Source organism: Ovis canadensis, chromosome 1 (assembly GCF_042477335.2).
Source record: "Ovis canadensis isolate MfBH-ARS-UI-01 breed Bighorn chromosome 1, ARS-UI_OviCan_v2, whole genome shotgun sequence".
Lineage (NCBI taxonomy): Eukaryota > Metazoa > Chordata > Mammalia > Artiodactyla > Bovidae > Ovis > Ovis canadensis.
In genome coordinates this window covers 31,925,344-31,947,074 of record NC_091245.1, presented here as the reverse complement: position 1 = coordinate 31,947,074, position 21,731 = coordinate 31,925,344, and the positions used below count along the sequence as shown (strand labels likewise).

The 21,731-nt window shown below is 39.6% G+C and overlaps 1 protein-coding gene across 5 annotated transcripts in view; it reads right to left on the bottom strand.

Annotated features, from left to right (window-relative positions):
* The window catches only part of PRKAA2 (protein kinase AMP-activated catalytic subunit alpha 2), an 88,188-nt gene extending 67,510 nt beyond the window's left edge, over positions 1-20,678 (bottom strand). Inside the window, exon 1 of one of the 5 annotated variants that reach the window (XR_011257420.1) lies at positions 19,999-20,678. Coding sequence is in view for 2 of the 5 variants with exons in the window: in XM_069592698.1 (XP_069448799.1) it covers positions 19,999-20,092 (94 nt within the window). In the remaining 3 variants the exon portion in view is untranslated. The remainder of the gene's footprint in view (positions 1-19,998) is intronic. The other 4 variants (XR_011257419.1, XM_069592698.1, XM_069592695.1 and 1 more) reach the window with 4 other exon arrangements.
* Between the last annotated feature and the right edge of the window lie 1,053 nt (positions 20,679-21,731).

Below are 21,731 nucleotides of genomic sequence, written 5' to 3'. Positions count from 1 at the left end.
GAACTGAAATAGCACATTTATCTTGGTATATATCCAAGAGAAATTGTATCAAAAGAAGGTAAACCTAAGCTCATCTTTCCACAGGAAATTTGGATGCCTTTTATTTCTCTGCCTTGCCTAATTGCTCTAGCTAGAATTCCAGTACTGATTCAGTCTTGGTCAGTCAGTCAGTTCAGTCGCTCAGCCGTGTCAGACTCTTTGCGACCCCATGGACTGCAGCACACCAGGCCTCCCTGTCCCTGTCACCAACTCTCGGAGGTTACTCAAACTCATGTCCATTGAGTCGGTGATGCCATCCAACCATCTCATCATCTGTCATCCCCTTCTCCTCCGGCCTCCTATCTTTCCCAGCATCAGGGTCTTTTCAAATGAGTCAGCTCTTTGCATCAGGTGGCTGAAGTATTGAAGTTTCAGCTTCAACATCAGTCTTTCCAATGAATATTCAGGATTGATTTCCTTTAGGATGGACTGGTTGGATCTCCTTGCAGACCAAGAGACTCTCAAGAGTCTACTCCAACACCCCAGTTCAAAAGCATCAATTCTTCAGTGCTCAGCTTTCTTTATAGTCCAACTCTCACATCCACACATGACGACTGGAAAAACCATAGCCTTGACTAGACAGACCTTTCCCATGAACAGTATGAAAAGGGAAAGATAAGACACTAAAAGATGAACTCCTGAGGTCAATAGGTGCCTAATATGCTACTGGAGATCAGTTGAGAAATAACTCCAGAAAGAACGAAGAGACGGAGCCAAAGGAAAAACCACACCCAGTTGTGGATGTGACTGGTGATGGAAGAAAGGTCCAATGCTATACAGAGCAATATTGCATAGGAACCTGGACTGTTAGGTCCATGAATCAAGGCAAATTGGAAGTGGTCAAACAGAAGATGGCAAGAGTGAACGTCAACATTTTAGGAATCAGCGAACGAAAATGGACTGAAATGGGTGAATTTAACTCAGATGGCCGTTATATCTACAACTGTGGGCAAGAATCCCTTAGAAGAAATGGAGTAGCCATCATAGTTAACAAAAGAGTCCAAAATGCAGTACTTGGATGCAGTCTCAAATATGACAGAATGATCTCTGCTCGTTTCCAATGCAAATCATTCAATATCATGGTAATCCAAGTCTATGCCCCGACCAGTAATGCTGAAGAAGCTGAAATTGAACAGTTTTGTGAAGATCTACAAGACCTCTTAGAACTAACAACCCCCCCCCCCAAAAAAAAAGATGTTCTTTTCAGTCTTGGTACATTGTGTTTTCAGAAATGCATCAGTTCCTTCTAGGTTATATAATCTGTTGGCATGTTATTCATAATAGTCTCTTATGAGTCTATATTTCTGTAGTCAGTTGCAATGTCTCCTCTTTCTTTGCTAATTTTACTTACTTGAGTCTTTCTTTTTTTCCTTAGTTCAGCTAAAGGTTTGTCAATTTTGTGTTTTCTTTTTTTTTCAAAGAACCACCTCTTAGTTCCATCGACCCTTTCTGTTGTCTTTCTGGTCACTATTTCATTGATTTGCATTCTGATTTTTATTATTTCCCTCCTTCTACTAACTTTCGGCTTAATTTGCTCTTCTGTTTTGAATTCCTTGAGGTATTAAGTTAGGTTGCTTATTTGAGATCTAATTTCTTAATATACGTGTTACTGTTGTTCAGTTGTGTCTGACTCTGTGACTCCATGAACTGCAGCACACCAGGTTTCCCTGTCCTTTACCACCTCTCAGAGCTTGCTCAAACTCATGCTCATTGAGTCAGTGATGTCATCCAACCATCTTATCCTCTGTCACCCCCTTCTCCTCCTGCTCTCAATCTTTCCCGGCATCAGGATCTTTTCCAGTGAGTTGGCTGTTCGCATCATGTGGCCAAAGTACTGGAGTTTCAGCTTTAGCATCGTTCTTTCCAAAGAACACCCAGGGCTGATCTCCTTCAGAATGGACTGGTTTGATCTCCTTGCAGTTCAAGGGACTCTCAAGAGTCTTCTCTAGCACCACAGTTCAAGTCAATTCTTTGGTGCTCAGCCTTCTTTATAGTCCAACTCTCACTTCCACACATGACTACTGGAAAAACCATAGCATTGACTAGATGGACCTTTGTTGGCAAAGTAATGTCTCTGCTTTTTAATACAGTGGCTAAGTTTGTCATAGTTCTTCTTCAAGGAACAAGTGTCTTTTAATTTAATGGCTGCAGTCATTGTCTGCAGTGATTTTGGAGCCCAAGAAAATAAAGTCTCTCACCGTTTCCATTGTTTCCCCATCTACTTGCCATGAAGTGATGGGACCTGATGCTACGATCATAGTTTTCTGAATGTTAAGTTTTAAGCCAGCTTTTTCACTCTCCTCTTTAACCTTCATCAGGAGGCTCTTTAGTTCCTCTTCACTTTCTACCACTAGTGTGGTGTATTTCCTGCATATCTGACTTTATGTGTATATATTACTATAACCTTTCCTCTCAGATACACTTTTGTTGCCTCCCAGAATATCTAATATACTATATTTCCACTTTCATTTGTCTCAAGATAATTTATTTCCATTTTGATTTCTTTGACTTAATGGTTTCTTATAAGTGTGTTGTTTAGTTTTCACATGGTTTCAGATCTTCTTACTATCTTCTTGTTGTGGATTTCTAGTTTCATACCATTGTGATCAGAAAAGATGGTATGATTTCAATCTTAAATCTGCTAAGACTTGTTTTGTAGCCTATCATATGATCTATTCTAGACAATGTTCCATGTGTACTTGAGAATAATGTGTATTCTGTTGGACAGAATGTTACATATGTCCATTTGTTTTCAAGTGTGATTCAATTCCAGTGTTTCCTTGTTGAATTTGTTTCTATGTTCTATCCACTCCCGATAGTGGAATGCTGAAATATCCTACAATTACTGTACTGCTGTTTATTTCTCCTTTAAGATCTGTTACTATATGTTTAATGCATTTCGGTGCCTTTGTGTTGGGAGCATATATACTTATGATTGTAAGGAAATGGCAACCCACTCCAGTATTCTTGCCTAGAAAATGCCATGGACAGAGGAGCCTAGCAGCATACAGTTCATGGGATCACAAAGAGTCAGACATGACTGAGTAACTCAGCACATAACCTCTTGATATACTGATACCTTTATGATTATACAATGACCTTTTTTGTCTCATTACACTTTTTTCACTTGAAGTCTACTTTGTCTGATATAAGTGTGGTTATGCCTACCTTCTTTTGGTTTCCAATTACTTGAAATATTATCATCCATCCTTTCCTTTGAGCCATTTTGTGTCTTTAAAGCTAAAATGTGTTCTGTAGATCACATATAATTAGGTCTTGCTTTTTTTTTTTTTAAATCCAGCCAGCCACTGTGTGCCTTTGGATTGGTGAATTCAATCCATTTACATTTAGAGTGACTATTTGACATGTAAAAACATACTACTGCCATACTGTCCTTTATCTTTTATTATTTTACTGCTCCACTATTTCTTCTTCTGTTTCTGTCTACCTTTGTAAGTTGGTGGTTTTCACAGTAATTTTCTCAGTCTCCCATGCAAAAAGATTATTTCATTCTCCACTAAATTCTTTCAGGGTTATCGTGAAATTTATATAAAACTTTTCATAGATGAAACAGTTATTTTTCTGCTGATAGCAACTTATCTTCATTTGTCTATAAAAGTTCCATTCTTTAGCTCTTTCCTTTTTACATTTTTGACATCACAAATGACCTTTCTTATGATTTGATTACAACTTGTGGTAACTATACTTCATTTCCTTTAACTTCTGTGCTATAATTAGGACTTAAATATATTATTGCAAAAAGTTACTTTTCTATCATCATAATCAGAGTTGTGTACTTTCATCTTTTGTGCACTTTCAACTTGAAGAGCTCTTTTCAACGTTTCCTGTAAAGCGGGTCTAGTGGTGATTAACTCAGTTTTTGTCTGGGAAAGCCCATATTTCTCCTTCATATATGAAGACTAATTTTGCCAGATTGAGTATTCTGGGTTGGCAGCTTTTATCTTTCAACATTTTGAATATGTCATTCCACTGTCCCCTAGCCTACAGAGTTTCTCCTAATAAATCTGCTGATAGCCTAATGAGGGTAACTCTGTAGGTTACTATTTTTCCTTGCAGTCTTTAAAGTTATCATTGACTTTTGTCAGTTTGAATATGTCTTGGAGAATATCCTTTCGTGTTTAAATAAGTAAAAGTTCTCTTAGCTTTGTGGATGTATATATCCAGTTTCTTCTCCAGGTTTGGAAAGTTCTCAGCTATTATTTCTTTGACACACTCTCTGCTCCCTTTTACCTCTCTTCTTCCTTTGGCTCACCAGATTAAGTCAGAGAGTTTTTGCAGTTTCTTCACTTTTTAAAAATCGTATTTCTCTTTCTCTCTCTGCCATCTGAATCATCTCTATATCCCTGCCCTTGAGCTTTCTAATTCTTCCACATGACCTGCTCTATTTCTATCACATTCTAATTATTAATCTCATTTATTGAGTTCTTTAGCTCCATAATTTGGTTTCTTTTTAGAATTTCAGTCACTTGGGTAAAGCACTCCTTCCATTTATTAATTTTTTTCCTGAGATCATTGTATTGCCTAAGTTTTCCTGCAGCTCACAGAATTTCCTCTTAATAGCTATTTTTAACTGTTGAGATCACAGTATTCCAGATCTTTGGGTTTGGTTGTGGGAAAACTGTCTTTTTCTCCTTGTGATAACAAGATTACAATGATATTTTCCCATGGTGTTTGATGAAATGAGACTTTGCTCTCACATTTGAAGTGGCAAAGATTTTTCTTTATTTAGGCAAGGCTTTGTTTACTTTACTCCTAACAATTCAGTAGGTTGGTAATTAGAAGTCTTCCTTTGGTTTTCCAGAAGGTGGTGCTATAACACAGGTTATTATTATTTTTAATTTTTTTCATTTCTCTTACCAGTACAAGGTTGGGAGTTAAGAATGTGCATCAACAACAAAAATAAGTTGGCAGAGAAAATAAAAGAGGAGAGGGTAGCTAGTGGCACATTGGAGAAGATGTATGCTAATCTTTGGGCTTTGGGTGTGCCCACAACCCAGTAGAGGGATCCCCAAGTTTGGGGTGAGGGTCCCACCAGCCCATGGGTAGTCCTATGGCCAGAATCATAGGACTAATGGACAGGAGATGCTTTCTTTCCGTTCTCTTTGCCCTTTTCTTTCCTTTCCCTCTCTCCAGTCACTGAGTACTCTCCACAGAGAGAGCAACAGGTCCCTCTCCTGCAGCATGGACAGCTGGGCAGACCCCTACTCACCACCATCACCCTCCACCTCCTTTGCCAAAAAAGGTCTGTGCTGACCCACTGCAGACCTACTGGCAACATTCCCTCACTTCACAGCCTTTTCTGCATTCCAATCCACCCACTTTCAGGTACAAAGATGGATGGATCTCGAGTGTCCCGGCATGCTAGGCAGAAGAGCTTTTTTTAAATTTTTTGGTTATGCATGTCCAATTAGATGTACATTGAAGGGGAGAGGAAAAAAAGAAATAACTCATACCATCATGATACTGACATCACTTCAATCGTAATTATTTTAAAGTCCATGTCTGATAGCTTAAATATCTGAATTCCTATGGGTTTTTTTTTTATTGTCTTGCCCTTGTTTCCTAGAATGTTGAACACTGTGTGTGAAAAACTATAGAGGGTCCATATTATTTTATTCTCCTTCAGAGAATAAAGACAGGAGGCAGATCATCTTAATATGTCTAGTATTAAGCTGATTCTAAGGATTTCAGTCTTCAAGGGCTTGCAAACAAAAACCCAAGTGATTACCTGCAACTCTCCTCCTTGATAAGCTATGAACTCCAACTGCTGTCTCCCCAGGATTCAAACTATGCCTAGCTTTTCTGTCTTTTATCCACTGTTCTCTGTTTGGCTTCTTACATTTACCATCTTTACAAATTAGCAAATGACTCAAAGAGAAAAGGCAAACAAAATGTCAGACTCACTCCAATGCATTTTTCTTCTCACAGGGATATCAACCACACAAGTCCTGGCTGCCTTCAGATTTTCTCCAGATTTTCAATTCCACTTTAACTAGAAAGTTCATTTGATGCAAGTTAGAAATCACAGCCAGATAGGGAAGACAATCACATTAAAATATACAAGTGTGTGTGTGTCTCTGTGTGTGTGTGTGCGCATGTGTTTATCAATTCAGTTCAGTTGCTCAGTCATGTCCGACTCTTCAGGACCCCATGACCTGCAGCTCAGCAGTCTTCCCTGTTCATCACCAACTCCCGGAGCTTGCTCAAACTCATGTCCGTCGAGTCGGTGATGCCATCCAACCATCTCATCCTCCATTGTCAGCTTCTCCTTTTGCCTTTGATCTTTTCCAGCATCAGGTTCTTTTCCAGATTAAATCTAGATAAATTCCAGATAAAATCTAGGAAAATATTATTTACCATACCTCACATGGCAAACTTTCTGAACTCCCGTAGTTATAATGATCATTCTCTGAAGGAAATATAAGTGGCTAAGATATTTTTTTTCCAAATTGTGGAACCAAGAACTAAAGTCAATATTCAACATTTAGCTTAATACAAAGTACAGAACTATACTATTAATACTTCTACAACTATCTACTAACATGGTTCATCAATATCAATCTATATGTCTATTTTCTACCCAAAACAATCTTTACACTTAAGTACTCATAATATATACTTCCAAAATTCATGGTCAGATAAAACGTCAATATCTTAGAACTGCTATCAACTGTTCTACTCTCTTATATACCTGCTTTTCATTTTCGTTTTTACCCTAGATTTGACACTTATCCCTATCAAATCCTACCTAGCAATTCAAAGGGTCAATGAAAATTTAAATTTTCATTCTGTGATCTATCAATTATCTCATCTAGCTTTGTTCTATCTCAAATAGAAAATCTTACTATATGTATTAAATGGAGTAAAAGACCAAGATTTCCCTTAGAATGACACGTAAGTTCTTTGGGAATAGTTGTTCAGCAGCAATAAGCCCTCCAAAGCACATTTCTTTATCTTAACCACCAAATTTCTTACTAAAAGCAAATTTATAGTATACAGTATAACCATTATACTACTTAATTGTGAATTACTAGAGCACTGAGAAGGCCTGGTATAAATCTGAAAAAAGGTAGATTTATTATATCATATTTGACACAGAATTCAAACATGAGAGAAGAATCATTTAAGTAAATTCTGTTTTGAATTATTTCCCTCTTCCTTCTTTCCAGATACTCCCAATTTGTAGTATTATTGCCACATTTTTGACAATGACATAAATAGTTTGCTTAAAATCTTGTATGACTAAACATGGTAGGTGCTTAAGATATAATTGGTTCTATTATCTCATTATATGGAGCTACCCCACATCCTAGGTCAGGGGCGGTGGCTGAGTCGAGCCCCCCAACACCCGAGGTCAGGGGCGGCAGCTGAGAGGAGCAATCCCACGTCCAAGGAGCTGTGGCTGCACAGGCGCAGGAGGGCCGACAGGAGCTACTCCACGTTCAAGGTCAGGAGGGGCGACCGTGAGGAGATACCCCACGTCCAAGGTAAGAGAAACCCAACTAAGATGTTAAGTGTTGAAAGGGCATCAGAGAGCAGACACACTGAAACTTTAATCACAGAAAACTAGCCAATCTGATCACACGGACCACGGCCTGTCTAACTCAGTGAAACTAAGCAATGCCGTGTGGGGCCACCCGAGATGGTGGGGTCATGGTGGGGAGGTCTGAACAGAATGTGGTCCACTGGAGAAGGGAATGGCAAACCACTTCAGTATTCTTGCCTTGAGAACCCCAGGAACAGTATGAAAAGGCAAAATGATAGGATACTGAAAGAGGAACTCCCCAGGTCGGTAGGTGCCCAATATGCTACTGGAGATCAGTGGAGAAATAACTCCAGAAAGAATGAAGGGATGGAACCAAAGCAAAAACACCACCCAGCTGTGGATGTGACTGGTGATAGAAGCAAGGTCCAATGCTGTAAACAGCAATATTGCATAGGAACCTGGAATGTCAGGTCCATGAATCAAGGCAAATTGGAAGTGGTCAAACAGGAGATGGCAAGAGTGAATGTTGATATTTTAGGAATCAGTGAACTAAAATGGACTGGATGGGTGAATTTAACTCAGATGGCCATTATATCTACTACTGTGGGCAGGAAATCCTTAGAAGAAATGGAGTAGCCATCATGGTCAACAAAGAGTCTGAAATGTAGTATTAGAATGCAATCTCAAAAACCACAGAATGATCTCTGTTCATTTCCAAGGCAAACCACTCAATGTCACGGTAATCCAAGCCTATGCTCCAACCAGTAACACTGAAGAAATTAAGTTGCAAGGTTCTGTGAAGACCTACAAGACCTTATAGAACTAACACCAAAAAAAAAAAAAAAAGATGTCCTTTTCATTATAGGGGACTGGAATGCAAAAGTAGGAAGTCAAGTAACACCTGGAATAACAAGCAAATGTGGACTGGAATGCAAAAGTAGGAAGTCAAGAAACACCTGGAATAACAAGCAAATTTGGCCTTGAAGTACGGAATGAAGCAGGGCAAAGGCTAATAGAGTTTTGCCAAGAGAATGCACTGGTCATAGCAAACACCCTCTTCCAACAACACAAGAGAAGACTCTACACATGGACATCACCAGATGGTCAACACTGAAATCAGATTGATTATATTCTTTGCAGCCAAAGATGGAGAAGCTCTATACAGTCAGCAAAAACAAGACCAGGAGCTGACTGTGGCTCAGATCATGAACTCCTTATTGCCAAATTCAAACTTCAATTGAAGAAAGTAGGGAAAACCACTAGACCATTCAGGTATGACCTAAATCGTATCCCTTATGATTATACAGTGGAAGTGAGAAATAGACTTAAGGGCCTAGATCTGATAGACAGAGTGCCTGAGGAACTATGGATGGAGGTTCGTGACATTGTACAGGAGATAGGGATCAAGACCATCCCCATGGAAAAGTCATGCAAAAAAGCAAAATGGCTGTCTGAGGAGGACTTACAAATAGCTGTGAAAAGAAGAGAGGCGAAAAGCAAAGGAGAAAAGGAAAGATATTCCCATTTGAATGCATACTTCCAAAGAATAGCAAGGAGAGATAAGAAAACCTTTCTCAGTGATCAATGCAAAGAAATAGAGGAAAACAACAGAATGAGAAAGACTAGACATCTCTTCAAGAAAATTAGAGATACCAAGGGAACATTTCATCCAAAGATGGACTCGATAAAGGACAGAAATGGTATGGACCTAACAGAAGCAGAAGATACTAAGAAGAGGTGGCAAGAATACATGGAAGAACTGTACAAAAAAGATCTTCATGACCCAGATAATCACAATGGAGTGATCACTCACCCAGAGCCAGACATCCTGGAATGTGAAGTCAAATGGGCCTTAGAAAGCATCACTACGAACAAAGCTAGTGGAGCTGATGGAATTCCAGTTGAGCTATTTCAAATCCTGAAAGATGATGCTGTGAAAGTGCTGCACTCAATATGCCAGCAAATTTGGAAAACTCAGCAGTGGCCACAGGACTGGAAAAGGTCAGTTTTCATTCCAATCCCAAAGAAAGGCAATGCCAAAGAATGCTCAAAGTAACACATAATTGCATTCATTTCACACACTAGTAAAGTAATGCTTAAAATTCTCCAAGCCAGGCTTCAACAATAGGTGAAACGTGAACCTCCAGATGTTCAAGCTGGTTTTAGAAAAGGCAGAGGAACCAGAGATCAAATTGCCAACATCACTGAAAAAGCAAGAGAAAAAGTAAGAGAGTTCCAGAAAAACATCTATTTCTGCTTTATTGACTATGACAAAGCCTTTGACTACGTGGATCACAATAAACTGTGGGAAATTCTGGAAGAGATGGGAATACCAGACCACCTGAGCTGCCTCTTGAGAAACCTATATGCAGGTCAGGAAGCAACAGTTAGAACTGGACATGGAACAACAGCCTGGTTCCAAATAGGAAAAGGAGTACTCCAAGGCTGTCACCCTGCTTATTTAACTTATATGCAGAGTACATCATGAGAAACGCTGGGCTGGAGGAAGCACAAGCTGGAATCAAGATTGCTAGGAGAAATATCAACACCTCAGATATGCAGATGACACCACCCTTATGGCAGAAAGGGAAGAGGAACTAAAAAGCCTCTTGATGAAAGTGAAAGAGGAGAGTGAAAAAGTTGGCTTAAAGTTCAGCATTCAGAAAATGAAGATCATGGCATCTGGTCCCATCACTTCATGGCAAATAGATGGGGAAACAGTAGAAACAGTGTCAGACTTTATTTTTTGGGGCTCCAAAATCACTGCAGATGATGACTGCAGCCATGAAATTAAAAGACGCTTACTCCTTGGAAGAAAAGTTATTTCCAACCTAGTAGCATATTAAAAAGCAGAAACATTACTTTGCCAACAAAGTTCTGTGTAGTCAAAGCTATGGTTTTTCCAGTGGTCATGTATGGTGTGAGTGTTGGACTGTGAAGAAAGCTGAGTGCTGAAGAATTGATGCTTTTGAACTGTGGTGTTGGAGAAGACTCTTGAGAGTCCCTTGGACTGCAAGAAGCTCCAACCCGTGCATCCTAAAGGAGACCAGTCCTGGTTGTTCATTGGAAGGACTGATGCTAAAGCTGAAACTCCAGTACTTTGGCCACCTCATGCGAAGAGTTGATTCATTGGAAAAGACTCTGATGCTGGGAGGGATTGGGGGCAGGAGGAGAAGGGAGCGACAGAGGATGAGATGGCTGGATGGCATCACCGACTTGATGGACATGAGTTTGAGTGAACTCTGGGAGTTGGTGATGGACAGGGAGGCTGGCGTGCTGCAATTCATGGGGTCACAAGAAATTGGACACGACTGAGCAACTGAACTGACTGACTGATTATCTCATTAACTAAGTCTGGCAGAACTCAAGTCAATTATGGAATACATATGGTACCAAGTTATGCCCCAACACATTAAAAACAAAAATTAAATAATATTTATGGTAGTTATCAAGTAAGGTAAGACTTTAGAAAAAAATCTTATGGCAAAGTTAAAACTTTAATTCCATTATTTTCAATTATGATAGCTATATAACCATCTTATAACTAATTTATAATTAAGAACTTGAGAGATTAAATGAGAATATATTGCTCACTATGTTTTTAATAGTGCATAAAATGTAAATACAAAATAATATGAAGAATAAAGATTCCAAAAAAAAGTATTTCAATAAATTAATACACTAACATTCAGGATAAAAGATGTTATAGCAAGATTTGATGATTCTATGAAAGGCATTTAAAAAACCTTAGGGCAAATTTTAAAAAGGATTATTAACACTTAAAAAATAAAAGCACTACCAAAAGAAATACAGTAAAATTTATCAGAGGCAAACACTGTCAACCATAAGACACCACTTAAGCAAGAATACTGTTCCCTTGAAGGGGTGCAGGTTTCTATTATTAGCAGAGATAAGAGCTGCCTCAAATTCTTTCCTTAATAACACTATACTAAAAATAAAATGGTTGCCACATTTCAAAATAAACACATTGCTTTCAATATGCATTTCAATGGTCTAAATAATAGATAAAAATCTATTTAACCTGATTCAAAGTGTTTTCTCTTACATTTGCAACTAATAAACACACTAGGGAGACTGGCTCTCACTTTCATAACACATTCAATATTTTAGGGGTCTTCTGCCACCCACTTTCTCATTTGAGATTAGATCTTCTCTTAGATCCAATTAAATTATCTACCTAGCTTCAAAATATTAACTATTTGCTCTATAAAGTACCTTCCCTCTCATTAAGGAAATCACAAGAATATCAGAAGAGTAAATGCAACAGTATAATCACTACAAAGCAGTACAAGCGCTTTAAGCAGAGCTAACATGGACTACAAGGTAAGTGACTGTTTCGGCATATTTAAAAAAAAAAAAATCTAGATAAAGCAGTGCTGCGTCAGCACGGGAAAGGGAGAAAGTCCACAGAATTGAAGTAAGTTCCTCAGTATATGATCACCTACAAAAATCCTTTCTAACTCACAAAGTTATATGTGGAGAAAAATTGTAGAAAGCATCTTTAGCTCAGAGTCTGCATTTTCTGAAGTTTGAAAAAAATTAACTGTGTGTATTATTTTGGTTCTACTCCAAGTAGAACCTTGACAACAAACCACACATAAAAACTGCCAGCTGCTGCTCACATCCTCCTCCCTTTCCCAGCTTTACCTCCTTCATCCAAGAGTTCTATGATCACTATCATGAGACCTGGAATAGATAATCTGTTACATGTTTGCATATATTCATTGCATACATATACATGGTATACAGAAGAGGGTGGTAAGTGAGCAGTGTGTGGAGAAGTAGATTAATAAACATACACAAATGAAATATGAAAAAAGACCAGAGAAAAATAAAACAGAACATAGAAAACTCTTTCTTCTCAACATCAATTAAATCCTGGTCTCAGAACCAGATCACAGATTATTCTCAGAGTTCAGCATATTACAGGTTTACAAATACATAAAATAGGGCCCAAGTATACAAATACATAAAAGTTAAGTACTTGTATATTGTCACCTACATTTTCTCCTGTATTACTCTCAAAAGTATAAAAGACCATATAAGTCTTATTCCCTTTTTCAGAGATCAAGTGACTTTGGCTTGTAACAGCAAACTTCCACACAGGAGGCCTTCTAAATCCAGTATTCTCTATACTGTATACCATCCTGCCTTTGTGAACTTCCTCTGAATCTATCCATCTATAACATTGTTTCCTATGGAAAAGTGTCTTTCAAGAATCAATCCATTACACAAAATGAACAAAATCCATTCAGCATTAAGGACAAAACACTAAAATCATAAAAATAAGATAAATCAGAGGGTAAGAACCCTAAATAGCACACTATTTACTTGATTATTTAAGAAAGATGATGAATTTATTTTCATTCCAACATTAACAGTCTAGTATTTCAGAAAATATATAGCTTCATTAGTTGGAAGTATTAGTTGTTAAGTATTGCTTAACAGCTGTTTAGAATTACATATTTTCAGAAGTAAAATCAGTTCAGCTAGCAATTTATATGAACATCAACAGGTATTTCCATGTCATTCTTATTTTATTCATTTTCCATCTTTGTGAAAAAACAAATTTCATGACTTAACCCAAAAAGATACTGGATTTTTTATATAAACACTAAAAACCAAATATCATATAGCACAAATGAGTTAATCATTAGGAACTTTCCAATGTAGGCAACCAAAAAAATTGGGGCAAATTATTAAAGTTAAGTCTCAGTGTTGCAATCAGAGTTGCAATTAGAATCATAATCAGTAAACATTTATTATTAATAACACCTCACACAGGGTACAGGATTCACTCAAAATGGCCATGTATCATCTCCACAACAGCCATCTATCGGTAAAGATAGCTCATTTTCTCTTAAGCCATTTTATGTCCCTCAATTCATTTAATCCTTAAAAAACTAGAATGTAGGTAGCCAAGTATTGTTACTGTCATTCTACAAGCTCAAGGAAGTTTAATGGTTTCCCAAATTCATACAACTGGCAGTAGCATGAAATGAAAATCCCCAGCTAACGCCTTCCAAAACCAATGTTCCTTCATTCTAGGACATTGTTATTTTTTACAAATTCTCTTTAGTCTGGTTACTAAAGGCCACCGGCAATCTTTAGTCAAAGTTATTTTCATTATGGTGATGGGGCCACCCTGAAATACCTGGTATTTTAAAGAAATTTAAATACTTAAATTAGTTAATAGTGTCAGAATTCAGTAACCTTATCATATAAAAAAGTGGAATGGATTGAGACACAATAGTAAAATTTATATGAAAATATAATTTTTAATCATCTATATGGAATTTATCTGCCTGCCAATTCAGGAGACTTATGAGACAGGGGTTCGGTCCCTGGATGCGGAAGATCCCCTGCAGGAGGGAACCGCAACCCACTCCAGTATTCTTGTCTGGAGAATCCCCATGGACAGAGGAGCCTAGCAGGCTAGACTCACAAAGGGTCGCAAAGAGTGGGACAGACGTACATCAGAGAACCATAAATTTACCACTTCTGCAACATCCTAGCACTGTAACATTAGGCAAATTAAAGTATCTAATTCTAAATATCTACATTTGCAAAGTGGAGATAATACCAAATCCAGGGTTACTTTGGGGAATAAATAAAACCAAGTACATATATAGCAAACATAGTATCAACTTAATCAAGTCATAGCTTTTATCAATAAATTGTTACAAATATGTTTCCCTTTTCTTCTGTTTTACATTATTTCGGCTATAGTCTTCAGTAATTCAAACTTCCACTAAGCCAGAAGAACAATTAAATTTATCCATTTTTTGAAATTAAATCTTCAAAAATTCGGTTGCAAATAAATTTCACATTCCAGTGTCACTGCTAAGGAGAAGAAAACAAAGCCCAAAGAGGTTTCAAGTATTCTTTAGGGCCTTGACACTACAGTTCAGCTGCTCAGTCGTGTCGGACTCTTTGCAACCCCATGAACTGCAGCATGCCAGGCTTCCCTGTCCATCACCAACTCCTAGAGCTTGTTCAGACTCATGTCCATCAAGTCCGTGATGCCGTCCAACCATCTCCTCCTCTGTTGTCCTCTTCTCCTCCTGCCTTCAGTCTTTCCCACCATCAGGGTCTTTTCCAATGTCAGTTCTTCACATCAGGTGGCGAAAGTAATGGAGCTTCCGTTTCAGCATCACTCCTTCCAGTGAATATTCAGGACTGATTTTCTTTAGGATGAACTGGTTTGATCTCTTTGCAGTTCCAGGGACTTGACACTACATGAGGGTCAAAAACAATGCCAGTGTGGGCCAGAAATACCACAGGTATAACTCTGAGGTCTACCAACTGACCAGCTAGTTGTCTCAGATCGAATTTATCACTTAGGACTGGTATTTATATTTCTAGGGCTTCCCAGGAGGCACAGTAGTAAAGAATCTGCCTGCCAATGCAGGAGACACAAGAGACAGGAGTTCAGTCCCTGGCTTGGGAAGATCCCCTGGAACAGGAAATGGCAACCCACTTCAGTATTCTTGCCTGAAAATTTCCATAGACAGAAGAGTCTGGCAGGCTGCAGTCCATGGAGTTGCGAAGAGCCGGATACAACTGAACACAAGCTCTACCTTTGCTTATCTTTCCTGTTATCTTACACAGAAGTGAAGATTTAATAAAATATTTACTTAATTTTGGGAAAGCCAAATCTGTGAGCCATTCACATAACTATTTGAAAAACAACAAAAAATAAAGCCTTGATGAGACCTTGCTGACTAGAAAAGGCTACTTTGACTGAAAGCATCCTATGAGATGGTTGGATGGCATCACTAACTTGATGGACATGAGTTTGAGCAAGCTCTGGGAGTTGGTGATAAATGGGAAGCCCGGTGTGCTGCAGTCCATGGGGTTGCAAAGAGTCAGACACGACTGAGCGACTGAACTGAACTGATCCTATGGTGTACAATTGTAATGAAGAATAATGATTTCATAAATCAAATCTGTCAGTTCTCACCCTGAAAATACAAGCTTCTTTTAAAAATGTAATTACCATTATATTCAAAACACTTTTTTTCTTCAACTGGTCTTTGTAAAACACATATACAAGATCTGTTCTTCTAGAATTTCTGTGACCTTCATTATTTAGGTAAGAACTGAGCAAGTCTAATTACAAGAGCTCTTAAATAGCAGTTATACCTTACCTGGGAAAGAGTAAGAACCAAAACAATACATAGAAAAAATTTAAAGAATGCACTACATAGATAAAACGCACTACTTCAAACTCTGACAGCCAACATAATCTGTTTCCATAAGCACTCCCCTAGTACTCTTACACTAGAACAACGGAGAAAAAAATCAACTCAATATTTTAAATAAGGTTTCAATTATTTATCAACAATTAGAAGGATTTACATATGTTTTTAAAAGCAACTTTAAACAAGTGCTATTAAATGAAAACTAGTTATTTCCATTTTTGTTCATTGTACCTAACTTTGATCTGTAAATTGATACATCAACAACTGAAGTTAAATTTTCAATATCTATAAATAACATAATAGTTAAAGAGAGAAGGGACATAAAATATTTAGCACTTCTCCATTTCCATGTTTTTATAGCCATATAAAACTAAACCATCTACTACTGTTTAATAGAAATTAAATTTATAAAGTCTAAATCAATAGCAAATAAAAATGTAAGTATTTTCAATAAATGGTCCTGGAATAATTGGATATCCATATTCAAAAAGCTGACCTTAGAATCTCAACTTATACCATACTCAAATGTTAACTCAAAATGGGTCCTAGATGTAACTATAAGAGCTAAAACAATAAACATCTATTTTTTTTAAAAATGTGAAGAAATTCTTGAAACCCAAAGCAAAGATTTCTTAAATATAACATCAAAAGCATCATCCATAAAAGGAAATAGTCAATAAGCAGGACCTCACAAAAATTCAAAACACTTATACATGTCAGACAACTGACGTGAAGAAAATATTTGCAATAAGGGACTTGTATCCAGAATTCATAAAAAAAATTCTTATGAACTCAATCAATCCAACAAATGAACTAAAGATATGAAAAGACATTTCACTCAAGATACACAAATGGCTATTCAGCACATGAAAAGATGTTCAGTATCATCACTAGGAAAGCACAAATTGAAACCCCATGAGTTACCATTTCACACCTACTAGAAGAGTTATAAGAAGACAATAAATAAATGTCAGTGAGGATTTGGAGAAATAGGAACCCTCATACATTATTGGTGGGACTGTAAAATGGTACAACCACTTTGGAACAGTGTGCAGTTTCTCCAACAAATAAAAATAAAATTATGATACAAGCCAACAATTCTACTCTTAGGTATACTACCCGATATATATGAGAACATATATCCGCAACAAAGACTTGCATACAACGTTTGTGGTGGCATTATCTGTAACAGTCCCAAACTGAAAACAGAGGTCATCAACAGGTGACTGCATAGGCAAAATGTGGCATTTTCATGAGGTGGAATATTATTAAGCAATGAAAAGGAACAATGCTATGTCATGCATGAACATCAAAAGCCTTGTTAAAGAAGTCAGACGTGAGACTTCATATTCAATGATCTCATTTATAAGAAATGTCCAGAGAAAGCATATTTATTCAGACAGAAAACAGATTAACAGTTTCCTAGGGCTAAGGGTTAACTATAAATGGCATGAGGAATTTTATTATGGTGATGAAAATGTTATAAATTGACCTACAAAATGGTTGCACCATTCAGTAAAGTCACTAAAAATCACTGACTTGTACTACACATAATACATTTAGGATGGGTGACTTTTAGGATATCTTAAATATGCTTGAAAAAAAGTTGTGTTTAAAAATAAGCGTGCTTTTGTTTGTAGTCCCTTAAAGAATTACAGTGGACCCTTGAACAACACTGGAGTTAGAGGCACTGGACCCCAGGAAGTTGAAAACTTGTGTATAACCTTATATTCCTCCCCCAGTATTCATGGTTTCACATTTTAGGATTCAACCAACCTTGACTGTATAATACTGTAGTATTTATTTAGAGGAAAAAAATAATCTGTTGTAAAAGTAGATCTCTGCAGTTCAGACTCATGGTGTTCAAGGGTCCACTGTAAATGAGTAACTTTAGACTGCTGCAACTTATATAATTTTTATTAAGCAACTGTACTAATCCTAACTTTGGATGGGAGAGCACTAACTTTGGAGAGGTGCTCATACAGTGTTAGGAAATCTCCCCAGTTAGCTGCTCACTGGGAAGGAGTCTTCCAGGAAAAGGATTTCTCATAAATCCAAGTACCTTCTGTTGGTTTATATTTTAGGTCAGTTCAAGGATATATACAAAAAGAGATTTAAGTTGTCCTGTGACAATGGACCAAATGATCTATCTGATGGGTATTTTAGCCAATATTCAGATTACACAATAATTTTTTAAAAAACAACAATTTTTAATGCAATTTGAAAAGGAACAGTATACATTATATAACTTGGAAAGTGTACATGCCTAGATGGTGAAGACTTGAGTGCGTAACATCAAAACACAATAGTCCTTAGTAATGTCACAGCATTAATCCAGTTTCTGAATCTTCATATATTCACTCTAAATATATTCCCTCCACTTACCACTTTATGAGGTCTTGCAAACCTAAGCCAGGAAGGACTTCACAGCCCTCACAGGACTTGAAAGAATTTTACAAACCTGAGGTCTTTATATAAACATACACCCTATCTGTAAGGCCATGCCTGACAATCTTACTGAAAACTGTGAACTGCACAAAACTCCGATTCATTTGTCTTCACAGAACTAAAAATACTACACACACACACACACACACAAATATATACAGTGATTACTGTCTTCCCCTACTTGAATATAAGCACCACAAAAGGAGAGATTTTAATGATTTTGTTCCTAGGGTGTCCCCATTACCTAGAACAGTGCCTGGCACACTGTAGGCACTCAGTAAGTGTTTACTGAACAAAAGAAAGGGTATCAGATGTGTGCAAGTAAATAAAAGCTGATCCCTACCATATGAATGAACGAGTCTCTTCTATCCACTTACAGCCTGGATTCAAGGTTAAAATAGGATTTTTGGACGAAGTGAAAGAGTAGTATTGATCTCTACACTACCATGTGTAAAACAGCTAGCTAGTGGGAAGCTAAGGTATGGCACAGGGAACTCGGCTGAGTGTTCTGTGATGACCTAGCAGAGTGGGAGGGAGGCTCAAGAAGGAGGGAATACATGTATACTTACAGCTGATTCACAATGTCATAGAGAAGAAACTAACACAAAATTGTAATTTACTATAATTTTTAAAACTTAAAATTTTTTCATTATGATTTTTTAAGGAAATAGAGGCCTCAATAAAATCCTCAAGCTGCCTACCCAACATTTTCTCAGCAAAATGAAAAAAGAAAAAAGCAACAACCAAAAGAAGTATTTTTAATAAGTTGGTTCTAGTTCTGGAGAGAGGACAAGTTAATTAATCTCACATGACTCTTAAGAAAAACAGGAAAGTTCAATACTTAACTAGTAACCAGTAAAAAAAAAAAAAAAATCAAAGCAGCCTGTTTTTCTACACCCAAAATGGGATCCCATCACCTAGAAACACAGAGCTCAGCAGAGTATGTCTTAGCAATTCTGGCCTCAGCCCTACATCCTCAAGATCCAACTCCAAAGTCCCTTTTTCCTTTCCCTCCATCCTGGAAGCCTTCCTAGAACCATTTTACACACACAAGCAACCTTCAGACCTCCCAGTTCTAAGCCCTGACCCAACCCAGGTACATCCCAGCGTTTCCCAAGGCCAGCAGAAAGACCCACCCACCTCGCGCCCCGGGGATCCCCCGTAAACTACCAGCCCTACTAATCCAGAGTCAGGGAGCACGAAAGAATCCAGACAGCAGGACTTCCCAGCCTGGCCAAAATTGGAGGACATTTTAGACCTTTATCCCAGTTCTGCCAATTTCAGTGTGACCTTGAACACGTCCCTGCTAGGGGGTCCCCGTTTTCTCACGTTACAGGCGAAGATAACACCTGCACCTGCTGTAAGGATTACAGGAGATCACACGTGAAGCACCTAACGGGACACCTGGCACGAAATGGGAACTCCACCATCAGGACCGTGGGTCATTCCTCAGGGTCCTTGCAGCCTCCCAGCTGAAAGGCATCTCGCCCAACAACCCAATCTCCGGGTTTCAGAGGGGGGCACTAAGGTGGGGCAGTAGAAGCGTGCTGGACGCCAGTCCCAGGACCTCGCGACGCCCCCGCCCGAGCCCCCTCGCCGGGACCCCGCCGTTGCCGCGGGGCGAAGCGGTACCCACTGCCTTCCCTGGGTCCCCAGGTTCCGCGCGGCCCGGGCGCGGCCGCTCCACCTGCCGCCAGGCCCCGCCACCCGCTGCCCGCTCGCGGCCCGGCACACCCGGACTCCGGGGCTCGGCCTCCCGCGAGGCGCGGCGTACTCAACTCTTCACTTTGCCGAAGGTGCCGACGCCCAGCGTGTCGCCCAGCACGTAGTGGCCGATCTTCACCCGCCCGTCGTGCTTCTGCTTCTCAGCCATGTTCGGCGCGCGCAGCCTCGCTCCGCCGCCGCGGGATCCTCTGCGCGGCCACCGCTGCCGCCTACCCACAGTGCAGCGGGCCCGCGGGGGGCGGGGGCCCGAGACTTGGGGACCAGGCGAGGCGGGGCGGGGCGGGGAGGGGGGAGGGGGGACGCGAGCAGGTGGGGGGCAGGGGCGGGGGCGCGCCGAGGCCCCTGGGCGGGCGTGAGGCTGGCGTGGGCCCGGGGCCAGGGCCCTGGGGGCGCAGTGGAGGGAGCGTGGGCGCTCGGTGCGGGGGAGGTCGGAGGCCGACAGGTGTGCGCGGAGCGGGGAGGGGGAAGGATGTCGCCTCGCTACCTGGAGGAGGGGCCCTGGGGTGGGAGCCGGGTTAAGGGGCCCTCGAGCAGAACCTGACGGTGCGAATGAGAGGGTGAGATTTGGGCCGAATCTTGGCGAGTGGAAAGCAATAGAAGTATTAATAGAACCTGGGGAAGAGAAACAGGCCTGAAGTGTGGGGAGAGAGGGGCGTGAAAAGCAGTGTGTGGGTCCGAGGGAAGTCAGGACTGGCGGCAGTGGGGAAGGGCCTTGATCGAAGGTCAGTCGGAGGAGAGTCACAAGGAAGCTTTTGGAGTCACGCACTGTTTTCATACAGGTCACCAGGGCACAAACAAAAAAAGCCAACTCTGCTGGCTTCACTGATTCTCCTCTACGTTCTGTCTAATTCTCAGTTATGGAGGAGATACCCTCTCTAGAGCTCTCCGTTCTAACTAATTTGCACAAAGTTCACCAATCAGTCCCAATATTTGCTCAACTGTATTCTAGACATATAAATATATGGGCTTTCTAGGAGGCTCAGTGGTAAAGAATCCGCCTAGGAGACAAGGGTTTGATCCCTGGGTTGAGAAGATCCCAGGGAAAAGGAAATGGCAATCCACTCCGATAGTGTTGCCTGGGAATTCCCATAGACAGAGAAGCCTGGCGGGCTGCAGTCCATGGGGTCGCAAAAGAGTTAGACACAACTAATCAAGTATATATAGCAAAGAAATTGTGATAGAGCTGCACAAGAGGGAAATAGTGGAAGAAACTGAAGAGGGAAACTGAACGTAGTGAGCTTGGGGAGTAAGCTACCTAAGGGACAAGGGCAATGTAAGGGCACAAATTAAAGGTAAAGATTGAAGGGGGAGTGAGGAAACGGGAAGAGGAAACTAGAAGCAGGCAGAGCCTTAAAAACTGCCAAGATACAGTAAGTACAGTGATTACTCCTCCCGCCCTCCCTTCTCCTCTCCTTTCTTCTTTCCTTCCTTCAGTCTCCTAGTTTCCAGTGTTGCCTGTCAGTGCTTAAAAATCATTTGCCTATTGGGAATAAATGTTTAAGGATTAGTTGAACATCTTTTACCTATGTGTATGACAGTAGAGTTTCAAGGTCACATTCTTCAAATTGTAAGTCTCATTGCATTATTTATTGGTAAAGAGAGAAATGTATTAAAAAGGATAAGATGTAACACAAGTTCCTTTTCTGAGAAGTGATGAATATGCAAATTGCAAACTTGCATCTATTCTGCACACCAAGCCAATCTGATGAGAGATGATCATGGCTTATAAATTATAGACATCACAGCTGTTGAACAGAGGCTATTTCTGTTCATTCTTGGGATCATCT